The sequence below is a fragment of the Nerophis lumbriciformis genome, linkage group LG12 (assembly GCF_033978685.3).
Source record: "Nerophis lumbriciformis linkage group LG12, RoL_Nlum_v2.1, whole genome shotgun sequence".
Taxonomy (NCBI): Eukaryota; Metazoa; Chordata; class Actinopteri; order Syngnathiformes; family Syngnathidae; genus Nerophis; species Nerophis lumbriciformis.
The window spans coordinates 12,124,240-12,149,354 of NC_084559.2; the positions used below are offsets into that span (position 1 = coordinate 12,124,240).

At 41.3% G+C, this 25,115-nt stretch overlaps 1 protein-coding gene across 2 annotated transcripts in view; it reads right to left on the minus strand.

The window, feature by feature from the left end:
• LOC133623011 (uncharacterized) overlaps positions 1 to 25,115 on the minus strand; it is a 96,686-nt gene that overhangs the window by 7,624 nt on the left and 63,947 nt on the right. For both annotated transcript variants that reach the window (XM_072914300.1, XM_072914299.1), the window contains exons 3-5: positions 11,105 to 11,156; positions 6,849 to 6,975; positions 3,128 to 3,270 (exon numbers count right to left, since the gene is read on the minus strand). In XM_072914300.1, coding sequence (XP_072770401.1) covers positions 3,128 to 3,270; positions 6,849 to 6,975; positions 11,105 to 11,156 — 322 coding nt within the window. The remainder of the gene's footprint in view (positions 1 to 3,127; positions 3,271 to 6,848; positions 6,976 to 11,104; positions 11,157 to 25,115) is intronic.

Here is a 25,115-nt window from a genome sequence, read left to right on the forward strand (position 1 = left end):
TGTATATTTTTTTGGGGTTTTTGAACACTGACTTTTTGCAGTATATATATATATATATATATATATATATACGGTATATATATATATATATATATATATATATTTTTATTTTTTTTCCTTGCGCACTAATGGACTGAAAGAGCTTGCACTTGGCGCGATGATGTCATGTTATCCATGGAAAAATGCATTTTTAGACAATATGATTTGCCTGAGCGGCTAGGAGACCCCGAGAGTAACAAGCGCTTGCCTTGTTGCCTTTCCATTAAGATCAATAATTTACTTTTTAGTATAAGTTTGCTGGTTTCAAGAAATGTAATGCCAAGCGCATATCATTATGTCAAGATAATGGCACTAGCATTTACTTCATTTAAGAATATTTTTCAACATATTGACTACCAAGAAAAGTGCACTTGTTATTAGTGAGAATATACTTATTTTAAGCTATTTTTGGGTTCATTGAGGTTAGCTAATTTTACTTGTTTTGGAAAGTCTTGACAAGCCACATTTTCTTGTTCTATTGGCAGATAATTTTGCTTAGTTCAAATAAAATACCCCTCATTTTTGTATTTTTTGCCCTTGTTTTTGAACACGGCCTTTTTGCAGTGTAGTGTGATAAAGGCCGGTGTAAGGAACTAAGAGCTATGAGTGGATATATTCATGCATCAGTGCAACTAAATGTTTAACTGCACGCTTGCTTGGCTTTAAAGGTTTGACACCCGGATCAGGAAGTTCATCTGGAAACGAGTGGACTATTAGCCCGTGCAAACATTTGCAGGGGTGTCTGCGTCCAGGACACACACACGCACACACACACACACACACAGGCAGACCACACACTGCGTGCCAGAGCATGCATGCATGCAATACACAAACACACGCACACACAATTGGAGCTGGGAATCTGGCTCTGTAGATAATACTCCCATTAACCCGGGCTGCGGAAAAGCTTGCCAGTCCTTCAAAAAAAAGCTGCCAGAACTGTTATTCCTGCCAACTCTTATTCCAGAACTGTTATTCCTGCCAACTCTTATTCCAGAACTGTTATTCCTGCCAACTCTTATTCCAGAATTGTTATTCCTGCCAACTCTTATTCCAGAACTGTTATTCCTGCCAACTCTTATTCCAGAACTGTTATTCCTGCCAACTCTTATTCCAGAACTGTTATTCCTGCCAACTCTTATTCCAGGAGAACACTCCCGTCATCAATTTATCATTTTGTTTCCCCATTACGGACCATAAAGTTGTTATAGGTGTAGGCAGGTGTACAGTATGTACAGTATGGCACAGTGTTTACCACGCATTGGTCAGGGGACGCCACAGATACATTTGGACTGCCACATATAGATCACACTACCTGCAACTTAGCTTCTTCACACAGCTCACAGGCGTAAGCGATGATGTTACGGACCTTCAGGCGGTACTGCATCAAAAAGTGACATCGGTGTGTAAAGGATATCACCACACCGCAAGAAATGTGCGTTGATTGATTGATGTTAGATCCACTATGGACTGGACTCTCACACTATTATGTTAGATCCACTATGGACTGGACTCTCACTATTATGTTAGATCCACTATGGACTGGACTCTCATTATTATGTTAGATCCACTATGGACTGGACTCTCATTATTATGTTAGATCCACTATGGACTGGACTCTCACACTATTATGTTAGATCCACTATGGACTGGACTCTCACAATATTATGTTAGATCCACTATGAACTGGACTCTCACACTATTAACTAGATCCACTATGGACTGGACTCTCACTATTATGTTAGATCCACTATAGACTGGACTCTCACACTATTATGTTAGATCCACTATGGACTGGACTCTCACTATTATGTTAGATCCACTATGGACTGGACTCTCACACTATTATGTTAGATCCACTATGGACTGGACTCTCACACTATTATGTTAGATCCACTATGGACTGGACTCTCACTATTATGTTAGATCCACTATGGACTGGACTCTCACACTATTATGTTAGATCCACTATAGACTGGACTCTCACTATTATGTTAGATCCACTATGGACTGGACTCTCACACTATTATGTTAGACCCACTATGGACTGGACTCTCACTATTATGTTAGATCCACTATGGACTGGACTCTCACTATTATGTTAGATCCACTATGGACTGGACTCTCACACTATTATGTTAGATCCACTATGGACTGGACTCTCACTATTATGCTAGATCCACTATGGACTGGACTCTCACACTATTATGTTAGATCCACTATGGACTGGACTCTCACTATTATGTTGGATCCACTATGGACTGGACTCTCACACTATTATGTTAGATCCACTATGGACTGGACTCTCACACTATTATCTTAGATCCACTATGGACTGGACTCTCACAATACTATGTTAGATCCACTATGGACTGGACTCTCACTATTATGTTAGATCCACTATGGACTGGACTCTCACTATTATGTTAGATCCACTATGGACTGGACTCTCACACTATTATGTTAGATCCACTATGGACTGGACTCTCACTATTATGTTGGATCCACTATGGACTGGACTCTCACACTATTATGTTAGATCCACTATGGACTGGACTCTCACACTATCTCTCTCTCTCTCTCTCTCTCTCTCTCTCTCTCTCTCCATATCTATATATCTATGATATTAATTTGTCATTAGACAACAGAAGTAAGAGAATTTGTCTTACTTAAGAACAAATAGGCCACCCTAAGAGTGCTCTGGAGGACTCATAGATTTTGTTCTTACCTACGAACAAATCCCAGCTAAGAAAACATTGGTGAGTACAAAAATCTCCTTAAAAACTTCATAAGTGGGCCTAAGAACAAAACTTGTTCTTAAGAACGGTCGCTGAATGGAGCTCATAGTCTTTTGTTAAATTTGTGAAGCGCCTGTGAAAATATTTCATGTTTTAGAATCTGCGTCTTATGGACGCGTGTGGCCTATATACCTTCAAAATAGAATGTCCAAAAATAAAGTGGGTGCAGTTTCTATTTAGGTGTGCACTATAGTCAGTGGACAATGACTTCTTCTAGGGTTAAGAGGACAGGGTTGATGTACACACAGAATACGACAAACAATACATTATGAAATTTGAATAGTTCTTACTGTGTGTGGGGAGAAAGAAGGCCTGGTCAGACTCGGGCTCGGCGATACAATAAAGACTTCATCGGGACCAAGCTCAAACTCCGGCAAGCCGCTGGAGGAAAGGTCCACTTCGATATTTTGGGAAGTGCCAACAGCAGCTCTGACTGAGGAAAATGTTCAGACATATCATCACAAGACAATGAAGAACATTTTTCAACCAACGAGGAGAAGGCTTTTCATTAAGGACACAGATTACACCGGAGGGCAACTTGAATTTCTTAACCGTTTTTATTAGCTCTGCATTTTTCCCCTAACACCATGACTGGAGCCCCCCCGCTCGCTTTGTGGGTTAACAAATCTCCCAGCCTGAGTCCTTTTATACTGAGAAAGCCAGAGAAGCCTTGAGATCTTTCCTGGAACAGACCCACCAGGGCTCCAAAGACAGCTTTTTTAATACAACACAACTGTAACCCTCCAATATAGTTCTTGTGAACCCGGAACCACACGTACACTTTTCTATGTTAAGCAAGAGGCTACGATTAGTTTCTCAACAGAACTGGACACTGATTGAATTGAACACATTTCTTGGTCTGAAGAGTAACATTTTTGTCACAAGCAGAAGGTCGGAGCTGAATGTGTACCGTATTTTCCGGACCATAGGGCGCACTGCCGATGAGCGGGTCTAATCAGGTCTAGTTTCATATATAAGACGCACCGGATTATAAGGCGCATTAAAGGAGTCATATTATTATTATTTTTTTCTAAATGTAAAAGACTTCCTTGTGGTCTACATAACATGTAATGGTGGTTCTTTGCTCAAAAAGTTGCATAGATTAGGTTTTACAGTACTTCTCCCCGTCATCTTTGTTGTAGAGTGCAAGGACGGGAGTGGAAGAAGTGTCAAAAGATGGCGCTAACTGTTTTAACGACATTCAGACTTTACTTCAATCAATAACGGAGCAGCATCTCCTCATCCGGAAACAACAACAACACCCGGAAATGTGTCCCGTGAAAAACCGTCCGACCGGAACTCTCGAATAACTTAAGTTCCTTGGGTGAATAATGTCAACTCACTACACCGGTATGTTTTAGCGCTTTCATGGCGAGTTTACTGACAGATATAAGTAACAACTTTACACTACTTTATATTAGAAATGGCAACAGTGGAGGATGAATGTCACATAACAAGAAGATAGAGAAAAAGAAGAAGCTTATCGACTACGATGTCGGCACGGACTACAAAGGCAGGACTTATGCAGATCCCAAATACAGATCAGCAGATACACGAAGGTAAGAAAAGTCTCTTTTGCATTATATTGCGGGAAAAAAACACGAGATAATATGTCTTGCCTTACACACACGCCATAATAATACTCCTATGTTTAATGCGCCGACAATCCATCAAGCGGTGTGGCTTCATAGCTTACCAAAGTCGTACTAAAACATTTTGATAGATTTTTGAGCGCCGTGTGTCATGTTCTATATTTTCAATGGAACATATAAGATGTTGGTGTTGTTTACTTGAGTCATATTGCAGTCTACACGTATCTCTTATGTGTGACTGCCATCTACTTGTCACACTTATCATTTCACCGTGTACCAAATAAAATAGTCCGAAAAATATGGTTATGTTAGATCCACTATGGACTGGACTCTCACACTATTATGTTAGATCCACTACGGACTGGACTCTCACACTATTATGTTAGATCCACTATGGACTGGACTCTAACTATTATGTTAGATCCACTATGGACTGGACTCTCACTATTATGTTAGATCCACTATGGACTGGACTCTCACACTATTAAGTTAGATCCACTATGGACTGGATTCTCACTATTATGTTAGATCCACTATGGACTGGACTCTCACTATTATGTTAGATCCACTATGGACTGGACTCTCACTATTATGTTAGATCCACTATGGACTGGACTCTCACACTATTATGTTAGATCCACTATGGACTGGACTCTCACACTATTATGTTAGATCCACTATGGACTGGACTCTCACTATTATGTTAGATCCACTATGGATTAGACTCTCACACTATTAACTAGATCCACTACGGACTGGACTCTGACACTTATGTTAGATCCACTATGGACTGGACTCTCACTATTATGTTAGATCCACTATGGACTGGACTCTCACTATTATGTTAGATCCACTATGGACTGGACTCTCACTATTATGTTGGATCCACTATGGACTGGACTCTCACACTATTAACTAGATCCACTATGGACTGGACTCTCACTATAATGTTAGATCCACTATGGACTGGACTCTCACTATTATGTTAGATCCACTATGGACTGGACACTCACTATTATGTTAGATCCACTATGGACTGGACTCTCACACTATTATGTTAGATCCACTATGGACTGGACTCTCACACTATTATGTTAGATCCACTATGGACTGGACTCTCACACTATTATGTTAGATCCACTATGGACTGGACTCTCATTATGTTGGATCCACTATGGACTAGACTCTCACACTATTAACTAGATCCACTATGGACTGGACTCTCACACTATTATGCTAGATCCACTATGGACTGGACTCTCACTATTATGTTAGATCCACTAAGGACTGGACTCTCACTATTATGTTAGATCCACTATGGACTGGACTCTCACTATTATGTTAGATCCACTATGGACTGGACTCTCACTATTATGTTAGATCCACTATGGACTGGACTCTCACACTATCATGCTTGATCAACTATGGACTGGACTCTCACTATTATGTTAGATCCACTATGGACTGGACTCTCACACTATTATGTTAGATCCGCTATGGACTGGACTCTCACACTATTATGTTAGATCCACTATGGACTGGACTCTCACTATTATGTTAGATCCACTATGGACTGGACTCTCACTATTATGTTAGATCCACTATGGACTGGACTCTCACTATCATGTTAGATCCACTATGGACTGGACTCTCACACTATTATGTTAGATCCACTATGGACTGGACTCTCACACCATTATGTTAGATCCACTATGGACTGGACTCTCTCACTATTATGTTAGATCCACTATGGACTGGACTCTCACTATTATGTTGGATCCACTATGGACTGGACTCTCACTATTATGTTAGATCCACTACGGACTGGACTCTCACTATTATGTTATATCCACTATGGACTGGACTCTCACTATTATGTTAGATCCACTATGGACTGGACTCTCACTATTATGTTAGATCCACTATGGACTGGACTCTCACTATTATGTTAGATCCACTATGGACTGGACTCTCACTATTATGTTAGATCCACTAAGGACTGGACTCTCACTATTATGTTAGATCCACTATGGACTGGACTCTCACTATTATGTTAGATCCACTATGGACTGGACTCTCACACTATTATGTTAGATCCACTATGGACTGGACTCTCACTATTATGTTAGCTCCACTAAGGACTGGACTCTCACTATTATGTTAGATCCACTATGGACTGGACTCTCACTATTATGTTAGATCCATTATGGACTGGACTCTCATAATATTATGTTAGATCCACTATGGACTGGACTCTCACTATTATGTTAGATCCACTATGGACTGGACTCTCACAAATAAAATAGTCTGAAAAATACGTGAAAAGAAACTAAACACATTGACTATCCTGCGTAGTATCAAGTGTCGCCAAACAGAATGAGTGGAAGTGAGTTTATATTCCAGATTCAGAAGTTCTCACCTGTGTGTGGTGGACTGTGCTTGTTGTGGTCCTGCTCCCTGGTCACCCCCTGGATGGTGGTGTGGTTCTCAGCTATTGGTTGCAGCTCACTTACCTCCTCCCCCGTGTTCTGGATCCTCTCTGGCACCTACAACACAGCATAGCAGCGGTCAGGGAGTCCCAACCCAAAAAACCTGAGAGCAGCAGTCCTCCCCTTTTTCTCAAGCTCAAGCCCCCCTAAAATATTCTTAAGCCCCCCTAAATAATTTAGTGTTTTTTTGTTTGTTTTTTTACAAATAAATGCCGACCTATTCATTATAAAGTGGCCCAAATATGAGTTTAAATAAATAATCATATAACCTGTTATTATTCACTCAGTTTCCCTCACTTCGTAGCGTAAGGTAGAGAGCCCCTTTAGTGCGTCGGTATCCAATCCATTCCACTTGTTCATATAGAAAATGCCCACATCACTCAAATTCCAGCCCGCATTTTCTCTGCGACCTTGCTTGCGGTCCTGCAGGTGTACGAAGCACATTATCTTCCTTTACAATGAGTGAAGCTGCACAAAACCTTGTGTGTGCAATTGTAAATCATTTATTTTTTTAAGTTTTCTGTTTCTTGTAGAATCTATATAAAGTAATATACATTAGCCTATTTTTAAAATAATGAAAAAAAACATCATTAAATATATTTGTTTTATTGTATTGTTACATTAATAGCTGTTTTATTATTATAGGATGGCTTGTTTAACGTTTAATAGGATTTTCAGAGGGAGGAAAAACCAAGACATTTAATATAAAATGTAAAATGAATAAATACATAAAAAGAAAAAGAAAATATATGGTTAAAAGCCATCGCCATTTCGTCCCGTGCATTTTTTTAAAATAATAATAATAACATTGAATCATTTCTAAGTCTTTGTTAGCCGTTTGTGAAGTTTTGTGCTCGTGCGTAACATTCGCTCGCATCCTGTGCATCTCCTGGGGGCAAAGCCCCCCCCTGTCCTTAAAAGCTAGTGACGCCCCTGCTTTAACTTAACTTTAACTTTACACATACAAACTGTAGCACACAAAAAAGCTTACATTTAATAAAAAAAAACGTTATTATGGTCTTACCTTTACTTATAAGTGCGGGAACAGTGGTGTTCGTGTTGGAGGAGTTGTGAATGAACGAAATATGAAATCCGTGCTGCAGTCTGCAGGTGTACCTAATGTTGTGTCCCTGCAGTCGTTCACGGCTCCTCCGGCGCGAGCAATGTTGTTTTTGCACTTTTTGGCTTCTTGTTAAGTGACTTTTTTTGGGGTGGATTCGGTCTTGCACGTGGAGGGTTTGGGTGTGGGCTTTAGTCAGGGGGTGCATTCTATGGCGGGAGTGCATTCTCTACCACCATGAGGCGGTATTACTGTGAGCCTCGCCTAGTGCGTCTTCGCAGCAGTTTTATGATCGCTCAGCACAAGAAATACGTTACACACATACAGTTGTTGACAAGATACACTGTACATTATATACCTCAGCTAACTAAACTATGGAAATGTATAATATAATTCATATAGCAATACGGTCTCACTGCACAGCAGGCCAGCAGTTAGCCGAGTCCGCAATCCATGTTGAGGCACTGAGTGACGTGCCTCAACTGGCTGCTGTTCACCGCACCGTCTCTTCTCAGTATTTGAACGGCAAATGTGAAAATTCAGCGATTTTGAATAAAAATAATCTAAAACTGGTGAAGTTAAATGGAAAATAACTTTATAGTATAATCACTGGATACATATAACAATTTAATTTTTTTTTTTTTTCTTTTTACATTTTTTTTTCTTTCTCTAGTGACCGCACGTCACTGCTGAGGAGGTATTCCGACAAGTTGGTACACTTTGACCGCCATTTAGGACCCGGAACTGGCGAGAACGACACAAAACCACCACCCCGTTTCTTCGCAAGGATTAGATAGCTCGGTGGGAAGAGCGGCCGTGCCGGGCTACTTGAGGGTTCCAGGTTCGATCCCTGATTCACTGCCGTTGTGTCCTTGGGCAAGACACTTCACCTACCTCCTCCCAGTGCCACCCACACTGGTTTAAATGTAACTTAGATATTGGGGTTCACTATGTAAAAGCGCTTTGAGTCACTAGAGAAAAGCGCTATATAAATATAATTCACTTCATCTAAATGGGAATATATGGACATGCTAGCAGTCAGCATCCCTAAGTGATATTTTTTTATGTTTGTTGGCTCTCAATAAGTCTGCAGTGAGTAATAATTAGTATATCCATCCATCCATTTTTCTACCGCTTGTCCCTTTCAGGGTGGCGGGGGGTCGCTGGAGCCTATCCCAGCTGGATTTGAGCGGAAGGCAGAGTACACCCTGGACAAGTTGCCATCTCATGGCAGGGCCAACACAGATAGACAGACAACATTCACCATACTTGCCAACCTTGAGACCTCTGATTTCTATATGTATATACATATACATATATATATATATATATATATATATACACACACATACACACACATATACATATATATGTATATATATATACACAGGTAAAAGCCAGTAAATTAGAATATTTTGAAAAACTTGATTTATTTCAGTAATTGCATTCAAAAGGTGTAACTTGTACATTATATTTATTCATTGCACACAGACTGATGCATTCAAATGTTCATTTCATTTAATTTTGATGATTTGAAGTGGCAACAAATGAAAATCCAAAATTCCGTGTGTCACAAAATTAGAATATTACTTAAGGCTAATACAAAAAAGGGATTTTTAGAAATGTTGGCCAACTGAAAAGTATGAAAATGAAAAATATGAGCATGTACAATACTCAATACTTGGTTGGAGCTCCTTTTGCCTCAATTACTGCGTTAATGCGGCGTGGCATGGAGTCGATGAGTTTCTGGCACTGCTCAGGTGTTATGAGAGCCCAGGTTGCTCTGATAGTGGCCTTCAACTCTTCTGCGTTTTTGGGTCTGGCATTCTGCATCTTCCTTTTCACAATACCCCACAGATTTTCTATGGGGCTAAGGTCAGGGGAGTTGGCGGGCCAATTTAGAACAGAAATACCATGGTCCGTAAACCAGGCACGGGTAGATTTTGCGCTGTGTGCAGGCGCCAAGTCCTGTTGGAACTTGAAATCTCCATCTCCATAGAGCAGGTCAGCAGCAGGAAGCATGAAGTGCTCTAAAACTTGCTGGTAGACGGCTGCGTTGACCCTGGATCTCAGGAAACAGAGTGGACCGACACCAGCAGATGACATGGCACCCCAAACCATCACCCAACCATGCACATTTTGCATTTCCTTTGGAAATCGAGGTCCCAGAGTCTGGAGGAAGACAGGAGAGGCACAGGATCCACGTCGCCTGAAGTCTAGTGTAAAGTTTCCACCATCAGTGATGGTTTGGGGTGCCATGTCATCTGCTGGTGTCGGTCCACTCTGTTTCCTGAGATCCAGGGTCAACGCAGCCGTCTACCAGCAAGTTTTAGAGCACTTCATGCTTCCTGCTGCTGACCTGCTCTATGGAGATGGAGATTTCAAGTTCCAACAGGACTTGGCGCCTGCACACAGCGCAAAATCTACCCGTGCCTGGTTTACGGACCATGGTATTTCTGTTCTAAATTGGCCCGCCAACTCCCCTGACCTTAGCCCCATAGAAAATCTGTGGGGTATTGTGAAAAGGAAGATGCAGAATGCCAGACCCAAAAACGCAGAAGAGTTGAAGGCCACTATCAGAGCAACCTGGGCTCTCATAACACCTGAGCAGTGCCAGAAACTCAACGACTCCATGCCACGCCGCATTAACGCAGTAATTGAGGCAAAAGGAGCTCCAACCAAGTATTGAGTATTGTACATGCTCATATTTTTCATTGTCATACTTTTCAGTTGGCCAACATTTCTAAAAATCCCTTTTTTGTATTAGCCTTAAGTAATATTCTAATTTTGTGACACACGGAATTTTGGATTTTCATTTGTTGCCACTTCAAATCATCAAAATTAAATGAAATAAACATTTGAATGCATCAGTCTGTGTGCAATGAATAAATATAATGTACAAGTTACACCTTTTGAATGCAATTACTGAAATAAATCAAGTTTTTCAAAATATTCTAATTTACTGGCTTTTACCTGTATATATATACATATACACATATACATATATACATATATATATATATATATATATATATATATATATATATATATATATATATATATATATGTATGTATATCATTAATTATGTTGAGCAAGACCAAAAAAAAGGAAAAGAGTTGTAGTACCTCAGAGTCAGTAGATGCACAGGAGTTCTCTCTTTTTGGACACAGTGAGGGTCTGCAAAACAAGCAACACAAATGTCATTTTATAATTATGGAGAGCTTTTTTTTTTTTTTTAATTATCACTTTAAAATTTCTTCAATTTGTCAGCAACTTGAGGGTCCCAGGTTCGATTCCAGCCGCCGTCATCCTTGTCACTACCTTTGTGTCCTTGGGCAAGAAACGTCATCCTCGCTCCCAGTGCCATCCACACTGCTTTAAATTTAGCTTAAATAATGGCTTTTACTATGTAAACGCTTTGAGTCTCCAGAGGAAAAAAGTGCTATATATATATATAAATAAAATTCACTTCACTACTTTTTTCCTATGCTTTGAACCCTGCAGCTTATGAAACGGCACGGCTAATTTCTGGAATTTTCCTGGTCACGGCCATAATGTTTTGTGATCAACAGTTTCATTAAACCCAAGCAGAGACACTGAAACTGTTTGTACTATGGCGCCACCTTTTGGACGAGTTCGGTCACTGCAGTTGTTGCAACTTCCTGTTTGCCTCGAACCGGAGGTAAAACCGACCATAGCGTTTTCGCTTGAAAGGATTCTTTATTTAACGCTCCAAGCAACGCTTATACGTTTTACAATTCAACTAAAACAATTCGTGCTTACTAAACCGTCCCATGTGTGATGTCTGAATAGGGTGTCTTTACGCATATTTCTATGTGCTATCGTAATGTAAGGAAACTAGCGTTGTTAGTATTCGCTAACATGTTTACAAGTGTCTTGCATTCTTTTAGTATTGTTTCAGTTTCAGTTTCACAGTAAATTCACCAAAACGACACTGTGGAGTTATTGAGTCTGTTTAACTGATTGAAAGTACCAATGATAGTCACACACACACACTAGGTGTGGCGGAATTATTCCCTGCATTTGACCCATCACCCTTGATCACTCCCTGGGAGGTGAGGGGAGCAGTGAGCAGCAGCGGTGGACACGCCCGGGAATCGTTTTTGGTGATTTAACCCCCAAACCCGAGTCTGTTTAACTGATTGGAGAGCTAGCTTCCACAACTAGCGGGTCCATGACAAAGACTTCGGTTTTGTTTGATCTCCAGCTAAGTGATATATCCGATATATTAGATTGTAGGTGGGGGTTTTTTAACCTTCGCGTTTATATTTTGCTGTGTTTGTTGCATTTTTGTTGATTGTAAAATATGTGAATGGAGAGGGGGGTGTGACGTTCATATGTTGTCAATATTCAGTGTTTTATCCTTCATAGTTAATATTGTAAATACCACATTCTTTATTTTCATGTACAGTAAAAAAAAAAATGAAATTCCATTCCGTTTTTTAAGGCGGTCTGTTAGAACGTTTTTAGCATTCAATCAGACATTATTGTGAGGTTTTGTATTAGTGTTCCTAAAAATACTTGGTCAACAGCCATACAGGTCACACTGAGGGTGGCCGTATAAACAACTTTAACACTGTTACAAATATGCGTCACACTGTGAACCCACACCAAACAACAATGACAAACACATTTCGGGAGAACATCCGCACCCTAACACAACATAAACACAACAGAACAAATACCCAGAAGCCCTTGCCGCACTAACTCTTCCGGGACGCTACAATATACACCCACCGCTACCCTTTACAACCCCGCCCACCTCAACCTCCTCATGTTCTCTCAGGGAGAGCATGTCCCAAATTCAAAAAATGCTATCAAGACGGGGTGAAACATTCATATGTCGTCAATATTCAGTGTTTTATCCTTCATAGTTAATATTGTAAATCCCACATTCTTTATTTTCATGTACATTCCGGGTGTCTCATTCAGTTAAAAACATTTTAAAATTCCATTCCGTTTTTGAAGGCGGTCTGTCATAACGTTTTTAGCATTCAATCAGACATTATTGTGAGGTTTTGTATTAGTGTTCCTAAAAATACTTGGTCAACAGCCATACAGGTCACACTGAGGGTGGCCGTATAAACAACTTTGACACTGTTACAAATATGCGCCACACTGTGAACCCACACCAAACAAGAATGACAAACACATTTCGGGAGAACATCCGCACCCTAACACAACATAAACACAACAGAACAAATACCCAGAAGCCCTTGCCGCACTAACTCTTCCGGGACGCTACAATATACACCCACCGCTACCCTTTACAACCCCGCCCACCTCAACCTCCTCATGTTCTCTCAGGGAGAGCATGTCCCAAATTCAAAAAATGCTATCAAGACGGGGTGAAACATTCATATGTCGTCAATATTCAGTGTTTTATCCTTCATAGTTAATATTGTAAATCCCACATTCTTTATTTTCATGTACATTCCGGGTGTCTCATTCAGTTAAAAACATTTTAAAATTCCATTCCGTTTTTGAAGGCGGTCTGTCATAACGTTTTTAGCATTCAATCAGACATTATTGTGAGGTTTTGTATTAGTGTTCCTAAAAATACTTGGTCAACAGCCATACAGGTCACACTGAGGGTGGCCGTATAAACAACTTTGACACTGTTACAAATATGCGCCACACTGTGAACCCACACCAAACAAGAATGACAAACACATTTCGGGAGAACATCCGCACCGTAACACAACATAAACACAACAGAACAAATACCCAGAAGCCCTTTCCGCACTAACTCTTCCGGGACGCTACAATATACACCCCCCCGCTACCCTTTACAACCCCGCCCACCTCAACCTCCTCATGTTCTCTCAGGGAGAGCATGTCCCAAATTCAAAAAATGCTATCAAGACGGGGTGAAACATTCATATGTTGTCAATATTCAGTGTTTTATCCTTCATAGTTAATATTGTAAATCCCACATTCTTTATTTTCATGTACATTCTGGGTGTCTCATTCAGTTAAAAACATTTTAAAATTCCATTCCGTTTTTGAAGGCGGTCTGTCATAACGTTTTTAGCATTCAATCAGACATTATTGTGAGGTTTTGTTTTAGTGTTCCTAAAAATCAGATATACCGGCCCCCAGACACATTTTTTTTCTCTCTAAATGTGGCCCGGCAGTGAAATGGTCACATGACCTAACAGGTTTTATCAAGGTGTGGGCTGACACCGGCGTGGAATGAGTTAAACAAAAATGCTATCAAGACGGGGTGAAACATTCATATGTTGTCAATATTCAGTGTTTTATCGTTCATAGTTAATATTGTAAAACCCACATTCTTTATTTTCATGTACATTCCGGGTGTCTCATTCAGTGAAAAACATTTTAAAATTCCATTACGTTTTTTAAGGCGGTCTGTCATAACGTTTTTAGCGTTCAATCAGACATTATTGTGAGGTCTTGTACTAGTGTTCCTAAAAATAGATATACCGGCCCCCAGAAGCATTTTTTTCTCTCTAAATGTGGCCCCTCCGAGTCAAAATAATTGCCCAGGCCTGCTATATATAGGGTAGTTTTCTTATGCTATCTCGTCATGCTACTTCATTCCAGATTAGGGATGTCCCGATCCGATATTTGGATCGGATCGGCTGCCGATATTTGCCAAAAATTGCGTATCGGCAAGGCATGGGAAAATACCGATCCAGATCCAGTTTAAAAAACGCACCGATTTAAATAATACATTCCACTTTTCTGCAGCTCCGTAATTTCCGTTCCGCATTTTCCAGCACACCTTCAACACATCCACAGGTCTGTGGATTCTCACGCAGTTGCTTTTAGCTGCTGGCATTACACGACAGGCTCTTCTCACTCTTTTCTGTGTCTCCCTCTCACAGACAGCGAGCGCACCTTCTTACACACGTCACATACTGTCACGTCATACGTCACATACGTATACGTCCTCCCCGAGCAGAGAGGTAGCAGCATGGCTAACGTTAGCTGTGATGCTAGCAACGCTCCCTCTAAGGTGCTCGCCTGTGCAATTGCACACTGCTCAAGCGTCCTCTGCGCATAGCAATTATATGCCACGCACAAAATCAAATAAAAAAAATAAGCGCATAACAATTTTCGACACACGGACACGACAGAGAAAACAGTTTTCGTCATCATTGTTCAAATATTGTGACGTCTGTCGAGACGCTTATCTCCATTCGGTGCCACACGTCCACACCATCAAAATGCAGAGGCAAAAATTTCCACGTCCTCACCGTATGAAAAAAAGTAGTGAATTTTTTAGTTGTGATTTCCTTCTCTGCATGAAAGTTTAAAAGTAGCAGATATTAATGCAGTATGAAGAAGAATGTTTTAATGTAGACATGCAAGCCTTGAAAGAAAATGTTGAAAATCAAGACGACATTTCCTGCAAATGGGTGCATTTCTACCCTATATTTTAACTTTAGATTTATTCTCATATCAAACTCTTTTGGCTGTCTTTTTGACACTTACATCCGGCGCCCCCCTCCACACCCTGGATTATAAATAATGTCAATAATTCAATGTGATTATCTTGTGTGATGACTGTATCATGATGATAGTATATATCTGATAGTATATATCTGTATCATGAATCAATTTAAGTGGACCCCGACTTAAAGAAGTTGAAAAACTTATTGGGGTGTTACCATTTAGTGGTCAATTGTACGGAATATGTACTTCACTGTGCAATCTACTAATAAAAGTCTCAATCAATCAATCAAAACACATAGAATCATCATACTGCTGTGATTATATGCATCAAGTGTTCATTCAAGGCTAAGGCAAAATATCGAGATATATATCGTGTTTCGCAATATGGCCTTAAAATATCGCAATATTAAAAAAAGGCCATATCGCCCAACCCTAGTTCAATGATGCCATTTCTGTTTGTCATGTATAATTAGGGCCCGCATGGCCCATTGCATAAGGACTCCCAAAGGGAGTCCTTATGCAATGGGACATAAGGACCTATTGAATTTGTAAGGTTTTATTCTTTATTCTTTATTCTTCCGCCGCCACATTAAACTGTAATTTGACCCACTTAACATGCTTCAAAACTCACCATATTTGACCCACACATCAGGACCTGCGAAAATTGCCACAAAACTCAAAATTGCGCTCTAGCGCCCCCTAGGGGAAAAAAAAACTAGACTGCCTGTAACCCCCACTAGGAAGGTCGGAAAGACATGAAATAAAAACCTCTATGTAGGTCTGACTTAGACCTACATTTCATATTGGTACATTCTCGGGCTAAAATCAACAGGAAGTTGGCAATTCCCCCTTCAAGACAAAAAAGTACTAAAAACAGTCACTTTTGCCTCTTTGAGCTGTAATTTGACCCCCTTAACATGCTTCAAAACTCACCAAACTGAACACACACATCAGGACTGGCAAAAATTGCGATCTAATAAAAAAACCTAACCCCAAATCTCACAATTGCGCTCTAGCGCAATTTTTTAATAAAACGCACAAAAAACTGCTCCTCGGATGAAAAAACTGACAAAACTGCCTGTAACTCCCACTGGGAAGGTCGGAGAGGCATGAAGCAAAAACCTCTACATTTCATAAATTGACAACCCCCAGCAAAAATCAACAGGAAGTTTGCTATTCCCCCTTCAAAACAAATTTTTTTGTAAAAACCGGTCACCTTCCTTCAAAAACTATCTCCTCTGAGCGCGTTTGTCGTTTCGGCTTCAAACTAACACAGGAGAGAGATTGAACCCTTGTGTATAAAATAACAGAACAGCGTTTTAATACCTGCTCCGGTTTTGATTTTATGACCCTTCAAAGACCCGCTGCGCTGATGCTGCTGCGCTGCTGTTTTTTTTAAGATGGCTGCTTAAAAGCAGGAAGCACCAGCGTGCCTACACAATGCAGACAAGGTAGGTACACTAGACAAAAGTATTGGGACACTTATGACTACCACCGGACAAAAGTATTGGGACACTTATGACTACCACCGGACAAAAGTATTGGGACACTTAGGCCGAAAACTTGCCAAAAGTATTGGGACACTTGGGACTAAAACTTGACAAAAGTATTGGGACACTTAGGACTACAACTTGCCAAAAGTATTGGGACACTTAGGCCGAAAACTGGACAAAAGTATTGGGACACTTAGGCCGAAAACTGGACAAAAGTATTGGGACACTTGGGACTACAACTTGACAAAAGTATTGGGACACTTAGGACTACAACTTGCCAAAAGTATTGGGACACTTGGGACTAAAACTGGACAAAAGTATTGGGACACTTAGGCCGAAAACTGGACAAAAGTATTGGGACACTTGGGCCGAAAACTGGACAAAAGTATTGGGACACTTGGGACTACAACTTGACAAAAGTATTGGGACACTTAGGACTACAACTTGCCAAAAGTATTGGGACACTTGGGACTAAAACTGGACAAAAGTATTGGGACACTTAGGCCGAAAACTGGACAAAAGTATTGGGACACTTAGGCCGAAAACTGGACAAAAGTATTGGGACACTTGGGACTACAACTTGACAAAAGTATTGGGACACTTGGGACTACAACTTGACAAAAGTATTGGGACACTTAGGACTACAACTTGCCAAAAGTATTGGGACACTTGGGACTAAAACTGGACAAATGTATTGGGACACTTAGGCCGAAAACTGGACAAAAGTATTGGGACACTTGGGACTACAACTTGACAAAAGTATTGGGACACTTAGGACTACAACTTGCCAAAAGTATTGGGACACTTGGGACTAAAACTGGACAAAAGTATTGGGACACTTAGGCCGAAAACTGGACAAAAGTATTGGGACACTTAGGCCGAAAACTGGACAAAAGTATTGGGACACTTGGGACTACAACTTGACAAAAGTATTGGGACACTTAGGACTACAACTTGCCAAAAGTATTGGGACACTTGGGACTAAAACTGGACAAAAGTATTGGGACACTTAGGCCGAAAACTGGACAAAAGTATTGGGACACTTAGGCCGAAAACTGGACAAAAGTATTGGGACACTTGGGACTACAACTTGACAAAAGTATTGGGACACTTAGGACTACAACTTGCCAAAAGTATTGGGACACTTGAGACTAAAACTGGACAAAAGTATTGGGACACTTGGGACTAAAACTGGACAAAAGTATTGGGACACTTAGGCCGAAAACTGGACAAAAGTATTGGGACACTTAGGCCGAAAACTGGACAAAAGTATTGGGACACTTGGGACTACAACTTGACAAAAGTATTGGGACACTTAGGACTACAACTTGCCAAAAGTATTGGGACACTTGGGACTAAAACTGGACAAAAGTATTGGGACACTTAGGCCGAAAACTGGACAAAAGTATTGGGACACTTAGGCCGAAAACTGGACAAAAGTATTGGGACACTTAGGCCGAAAACTGGACAAAAGTATTGGGACACTTAGGCCGAAAACTGGACAAAAGTATTGGGACACTTGGGACTACAACTTGCCAAAAGTATTGGGACACTTAGGACTACAACTTGCCAAAAGTATTGGGACACTTGGGACTAAAACTGGACAAAAGTATTGGGACACTTAGGCCGAAAACTGGACAAAAGTATTGGGACACTTGGGACTACAACTTGACAAAAGTATTGGGACACTTAGGACTACAACTTGCCAAAAGTATTGGGACACTTGGGACTAAAACTGGACAAAAGTATTGGGACACTTAGGCCGAAAACTGGACAAAAGTATTGGGACACTTAGGCCGAAAACTGGACAAAAGTATTGGGACACTTGGGACTACAACTTGACAAAAGTATTGGGACACTTAGGACTACAACTTGCCAAAAGTATTGGGACACTTGGGCCGAAAACTGGACAAAAGTATTGGGACACTTAGGCCGAAAACTGAACAAAAGTATTGGGACACTTGGGACTACAACTTGACAAAAGTATTGGGACACTTAGGACTACAACTTGCCAAAAGTATTGGGACACTTGGGACTAAAACTGGACAAAAGTATTGGGACACTTAGGCCGAAAACTGGACAAAAGTATTGGGACACTTAGGCCGAAAACTGGACAAAAGTATTGGGACACTTGGGACTACAACTTGACAAAAGTATTGGGACACTTAGGACTACAACTTGCCAAAAGTATTGGGACACTTGGGACTAAAACTGGACAAAAGTATTGGGACACTTAGGCCGAAAACTGGACAAAAGTATTGGGACACTTAGGCCGAAAACTGGACAAAAGTATTGGGACACTTGGGACTACAACTTGACAAAAGTATTGGGACACTTAGGACTACAACTTGCCAAAAGTATTGGGACACTTGAGACTAAAACTGGACAAAAGTATTGGGACATTTGGGACTAAAACTGGACAAAAGTATTGGGACACTTAGGCCGAAAACTGGACAAAAGTATTGGGACACTTAGGCCGAAAACTGGACAAAAGTATTGGGACACTTGGGACTACAACTTGACAAAAGTATTGGGACACTTAGGACTACAACTTGCCAAAAGTATTGGGACACTTGGGACTAAAACTGGACAAAAGTATTGGGACACTTAGGCCGAAAACTGGACAAAAGTATTGGGACACTTAGGCCGAAAACTGGACAAAAGTATTGGGACACTTGGGACTACAACTTGACAAAAGTATTGGGACACTTAGGACTACAACTTGCCAAAAGTATTGGGACACTTGAGACTAAAACTGGACAAAAGTATTGGGACACTTGGGACTAAAACTGGACAAAAGTATTGGGACACTTAGGCCGAAAACTGGACAAAAGTATTGGGACACTTAGGCCGAAAACTGGACAAAAGTATTGGGACACTTGGGACTACAACTTGACAAAAGTATTGGGACACTTAGGACTACAACTTGCCAAAAGTATTGGGACACTTGGGACTAAAACTGGACAAAAGTATTGGGACACTTAGGCCGAAAACTGGACAAAAGTATTGGGACACTTAGGCCGAAAACTGGACAAAAGTATTGGGACACTTAGGCCGAAAACTGGACAAAAGTATTGGGACACTTAGGCCGAAAACTGGACAAAAGTATTGGGACACTTGGGACTACAACTTGCCAAAAGTATTGGGACACTTAGGACTACAACTTGCCAAAAGTATTGGGACACTTGGGACTAAAACTGGACAAAAGTATTGGGACACTTAGGCCGAAAACTGGACAAAAGTATTGGGACACTTGGGACTACAACTTGACAAAAGTATTGGGACACTTAGGACTACAACTTGCCAAAAGTATTGGGACACTTGGGACTAAAACTGGACAAAAGTATTGGGACACTTAGGCCGAAAACTGGACAAAAGTATTGGGACACTTAGGCCGAAAACTGGACAAAAGTATTGGGACACTTGGGACTACAACTTGACAAAAGTATTGGGACACTTAGGACTACAACTTGCCAAAAGTATTGGGACACTTGGGCCGAAAACTGGACAAAAGTATTGGGACACTTAGGCCGAAAACTGAACAAAAGTATTGGGACACTTGGGACTACAACTTGACAAAAGTATTGGGACACTTAGGACTACAACTTGCCAAAAGTATTGGGACACTTGGGACTAAAACTGGACAAAAGTATTGGGACACTTAGGCCGAAAACTGGACAAAAGTATTGGGACACTTAGGCCGAAAACTGGACAAAAGTATTGGGACACTTGGGACTACAACTTGACAAAAGTATTGGGACACTTAGGACTACAACTTGCCAAAAGTATTGGGACACTTGGGACTAAAACTGGACAAAAGTATTGGGACACTTAGGCCGAAAACTGGACAAAAGTATTGGGACACTTAGGCCGAAAACTGGACAAAAGTATTGGGACACTTGGGACTACAACTTGACAAAAGTATTGGGACACTTAGGACTACAACTTGCCAAAAGTATTGGGACACTTGAGACTAAAACTGGACAAAAGTATTGGGACACTTGGGACTAAAACTGGACAAAAGTATTGGGACACTTAGGCCGAAAACTGGACAAAAGTATTGGGACACTTAGGCCGAAAACTGGACAAAAGTATTGGGACACTTGGGACTACAACTTGACAAAAGTATTGGGACACTTAGGACTACAACTTGCCAAAAGTATTGGGACACTTGGGACTAAAACTGGACAAAAGTATTGGGACACTTAGGCCGAAAACTGGACAAAAGTATTGGGACACTTAGGCCGAAAACTGGACAAAAGTATTGGGACACTTAGGCCGAAAACTGGACAAAAGTATTGGGACACTTAGGCCGAAAACTGGACAAAAGTATTGGGACACTTGGGACTACAACTTGCCAAAAGTATTGGGACACTTAGGACTACAACTTGCCAAAAGTATTGGGACACTTGGGACTAAAACTGGACAAAAGTATTGGGACACTTAGGCCGAAAACTGGACAAAAGTATTGGGACACTTAGGCCGAAAACTGGACAAAAGTATTGGGACACTTGGGACTACAACTTGACAAAAGTATTGGGACACTTAGGACTACAACTTGCCAAAAGTATTGGGACACTTGGGACTAAAACTGGACAAAAGTATTGGGACACTTAGGCCGAAAATTGGACAAAAGTATTGGGACACTTAGGCCGAAAACTGGACAAAAGTATTGGGACACTTGGGACTACAACTTGACAAAAGTATTGGGACACTTAGGACTACAACTTGCCAAAAGTATTGGGACACTTGGGACTAAAACTGGACAAAAGTATTGGGACACTTGGGACTAAAACTGGACAAAAGTATTGGGACACTTAGGCCGAAAACTGGACAAAAGTATTGGGACACTTAGGCCGAAAACTGGACAAAAGTATTGGGACACTTGGGACTACAACTTGACAAAAGTATTGGGACACTTAGGACTACAACTTGCCAAAAGTATTGGGACACTTGGGACTAAAACTGGACAAAAGTATTGGGACACTTAGGCCGAAAACTGGACAAAAGTATTGGGACACTTAGGCCGAAAACTGGACAAAAGTATTGGGACACTTAGGCCGAAAACTGGACAAAAGTATTGGGACACTTAGGCCGAAAACTGGACAAAAGTATTGGGACACTTGGGACTACAACTTGCCAAAAGTATTGGGACACTTAGGACTACAACTTGCCAAAAGTATTGGGACACTTGGGACTAAAACTGGACAAAAGTATTGGGACACTTAGGCCGAAAACTGGACAAAAGTATTGGGACACTTAGGCCGAAAACTGGACAAAAGTATTGGGACACTTGGGACTACAACTTGACAAAAGTATTGGGACACTTAGGACTACAACTTGCCAAAAGTATTGGGACACTTGGGACTAAAACTGGACAAAAGTATTGGGACACTTAGGCCGAAAACTGGACAAAAGTATTGGGACACTTAGGCCGAAAACTGGACAAAAGTATTGGGACACTTAGGACTACAACTTGCCAAAAGTATTGGGACACTTAGGACTACAACTTGCCAAAAGTATTGGGACACTTGGGACTAAAACTGGACAAAAGTATTGGGACACTTAGGCCGAAAACTGGACAAAAGTATTGGGACACTTAGGCCGAAAACTGGACAAAAGTATTGGGACACTTGGGACTACAACTTGCCAAAAGTATTGGGACACTTAGGACTACAACTTGCCAAAAGTATTGGGACACTTGGGACTAAAACTGGACAAAAGTATTGGGACACTTAGGACTAGCACCTGCCAAATACGCGGGCCCGACCAACGCTGCTTGCAGCTTTAATTTTGTCTATTTTGTGTTTATCCTTGAATAAACAGGTCAGTTTCTTGTTACCAACCATTGTGTATTATTCAAACTCCCCTAATTCAGCTGGCTAGTTGTTATCAAGAGTACTAAAACCCTTTTCAACATGATTCTGACAACTAAGTAGGCTAAATAACTTTAAACTTTTAATACATGCTCGGATAGGCCAGTATCGGTCAGTATCGGTATCGGATCGGAAGTGCAAAAACCTGGATCGGGACATCCCTATTCCAGATATGAGATCATTTCAAATCTGTGGAACTGCAACCCATCCTGACCATCTATTCTTTCATTGTCAGTTATGTTTCTGTCTCTTTCTTAACGCCAGCTGAGCCAATGAAGCATCCCGAAATACTCCCAACAAGTACCCACTTATTAAAAAATGCTCTTGCAACTGAGTGAGCACATTACCACCCACGGGGGGCCACTGAGGGCGACCCCCTGCTGTGACCCTCTTTTCTTACCAGAGAGCCTGGGAGTTAAATCTCAATGATTTGCAACATGCAAGATCTCGCTTTTCTTACTCGTGACTCACGTGAACTTATTACAATTGCAGTACAATACTGACAAATTACACCAATAAATAAAGAACACAAATGCTGAACAGTTGGTTGCTGTTGTTCCCCAACAAAGACAATGACATTGTTCTATACCAGACCTGGGCGGTAACAACACACAACAACAGCAGTCACTTTTTTGTATACCGTAAAGCAGTTCGTCTGCCGTAAACAGCAATGTTGTGACACTTTTAAACAGGACAATACTGCCATCTACTGTACATGCATATGTGACCCACCCATAATGTGTCACATTTTTTGTGTTGATTTATTTATTTTATTTTGTGGTTTGAATTCGTTTTTGGAGCTGTCATTACACATTTATCAGTATTCACATTGGTCAGTAGGGGGCAGTAGGGCGTTTCTTCCCAATTGAATGCTATCACCTGCAGACCGGAAGTGTCTTGTCATTCTGATGAGCGCGACCAGTCTGTGAACAATTGAAACGTCCTGTGTGCTTTTTCCTCCTGTATAACAGGTTAGTTTTGGTGAATCAACTCACTGAATAATATCCATGTGATCTTTATAAGTTTAAGTACACATTCTGATGGTGGAGCCTAACTCTAAAGTGTTTGTGAGTTGTGGTTTGTATTTGTGAATGAATCCAGTGCACAGCCGCAGTAATCAATACAAAAAGGCGACGTGAGTGCGCAATGTTTATATAGGAACTTCTGATCCTAATTCAGACTCCCAAATTAGAGCTCCCGTTTTCTTATTGATTTTATAATGTATATTTGTATAATGTGTGTGTTCTGAAATAGTGACAGAGAATAGAACAAGGATGGACAATTCAACCCTTAACTCAACAATGAGTAGATGAGTGTTATGTGTGTGTATATGTGTAAATAAATGAACACTGAAATTCAAGTATTTCTCTTATTTATATATATATATATATTAGAGATGCGCGGTTTGCGGGCACAACCGCGGAGTCCGCGGATTATCCGCGGATCGGGCGGATGAAATTTAAAAAAATTAGATTTTATCCGCGGGTCGGGTCGGGCGGTTGAAATAAAAAAAAAAAAGATTTTAAATAGATTCAGGCGGGTGGCAGTTAAACCAATTGGGAAATATATATACATAGTTAAATGTTGTTACCCACATACGAAAAACGAGCAGGCACCTGCAGCATATGCCACAACAGAAGAAAAAAAAGAAAAGAGATGGACACTTTTACGGAGCGGAGAAGGGACGCCTCGCCGGGGTCCGGGACCGAGGCCCCTTCCCCCGAGAGGGCCCCACCGGGAGCCGTAGCTGAGGCGATCCGCGAGAAGGGCCCGACGCACGTCCAGGGTCACCACCGCGCCCACCGCACCGACACCCCGCCTCGTCCGCCTTCGCCGCGGCCGGCGTCACGCGCAGCAGGTAAGCAGCTTACCTGCCCGCCACCCCTGTTGCCGGGGGCGCGTAACAGGGGTCACTCCGCGCGCAGTGCGCTCACGAAAGGGGTGGGGCTCACCCTGGTTGATATAGACAGCAGGACGGTGGCCATGGAAGTCGGAACCCGCTAAGGAGTGTGTAACAACCCACCTGCCGAATCAACTAGCCCTGAAAATGGATGGCGCTGGAGCGTCGGGCCCATACCCGGCTGTCGCCGGCAGCGAGACGCGCTTGGAGGTGCGCTCAGCGCGGCTCCCATATGATTGCGCACTGGTGTGCGTCTGGGTCGTGACAGCGTGGCACGCGAATGTCTGTGCTGCATTGGATCAGTCTCCTTTCTTTAACAGGCAAAAGCTTTATAACCTCACTAATGCCTTGCATCGTCTATATTAGATATATAACAACGGGCGGGTGCGGGCGGGTGCGGTTCTGATCAAATGTTACATCGGGT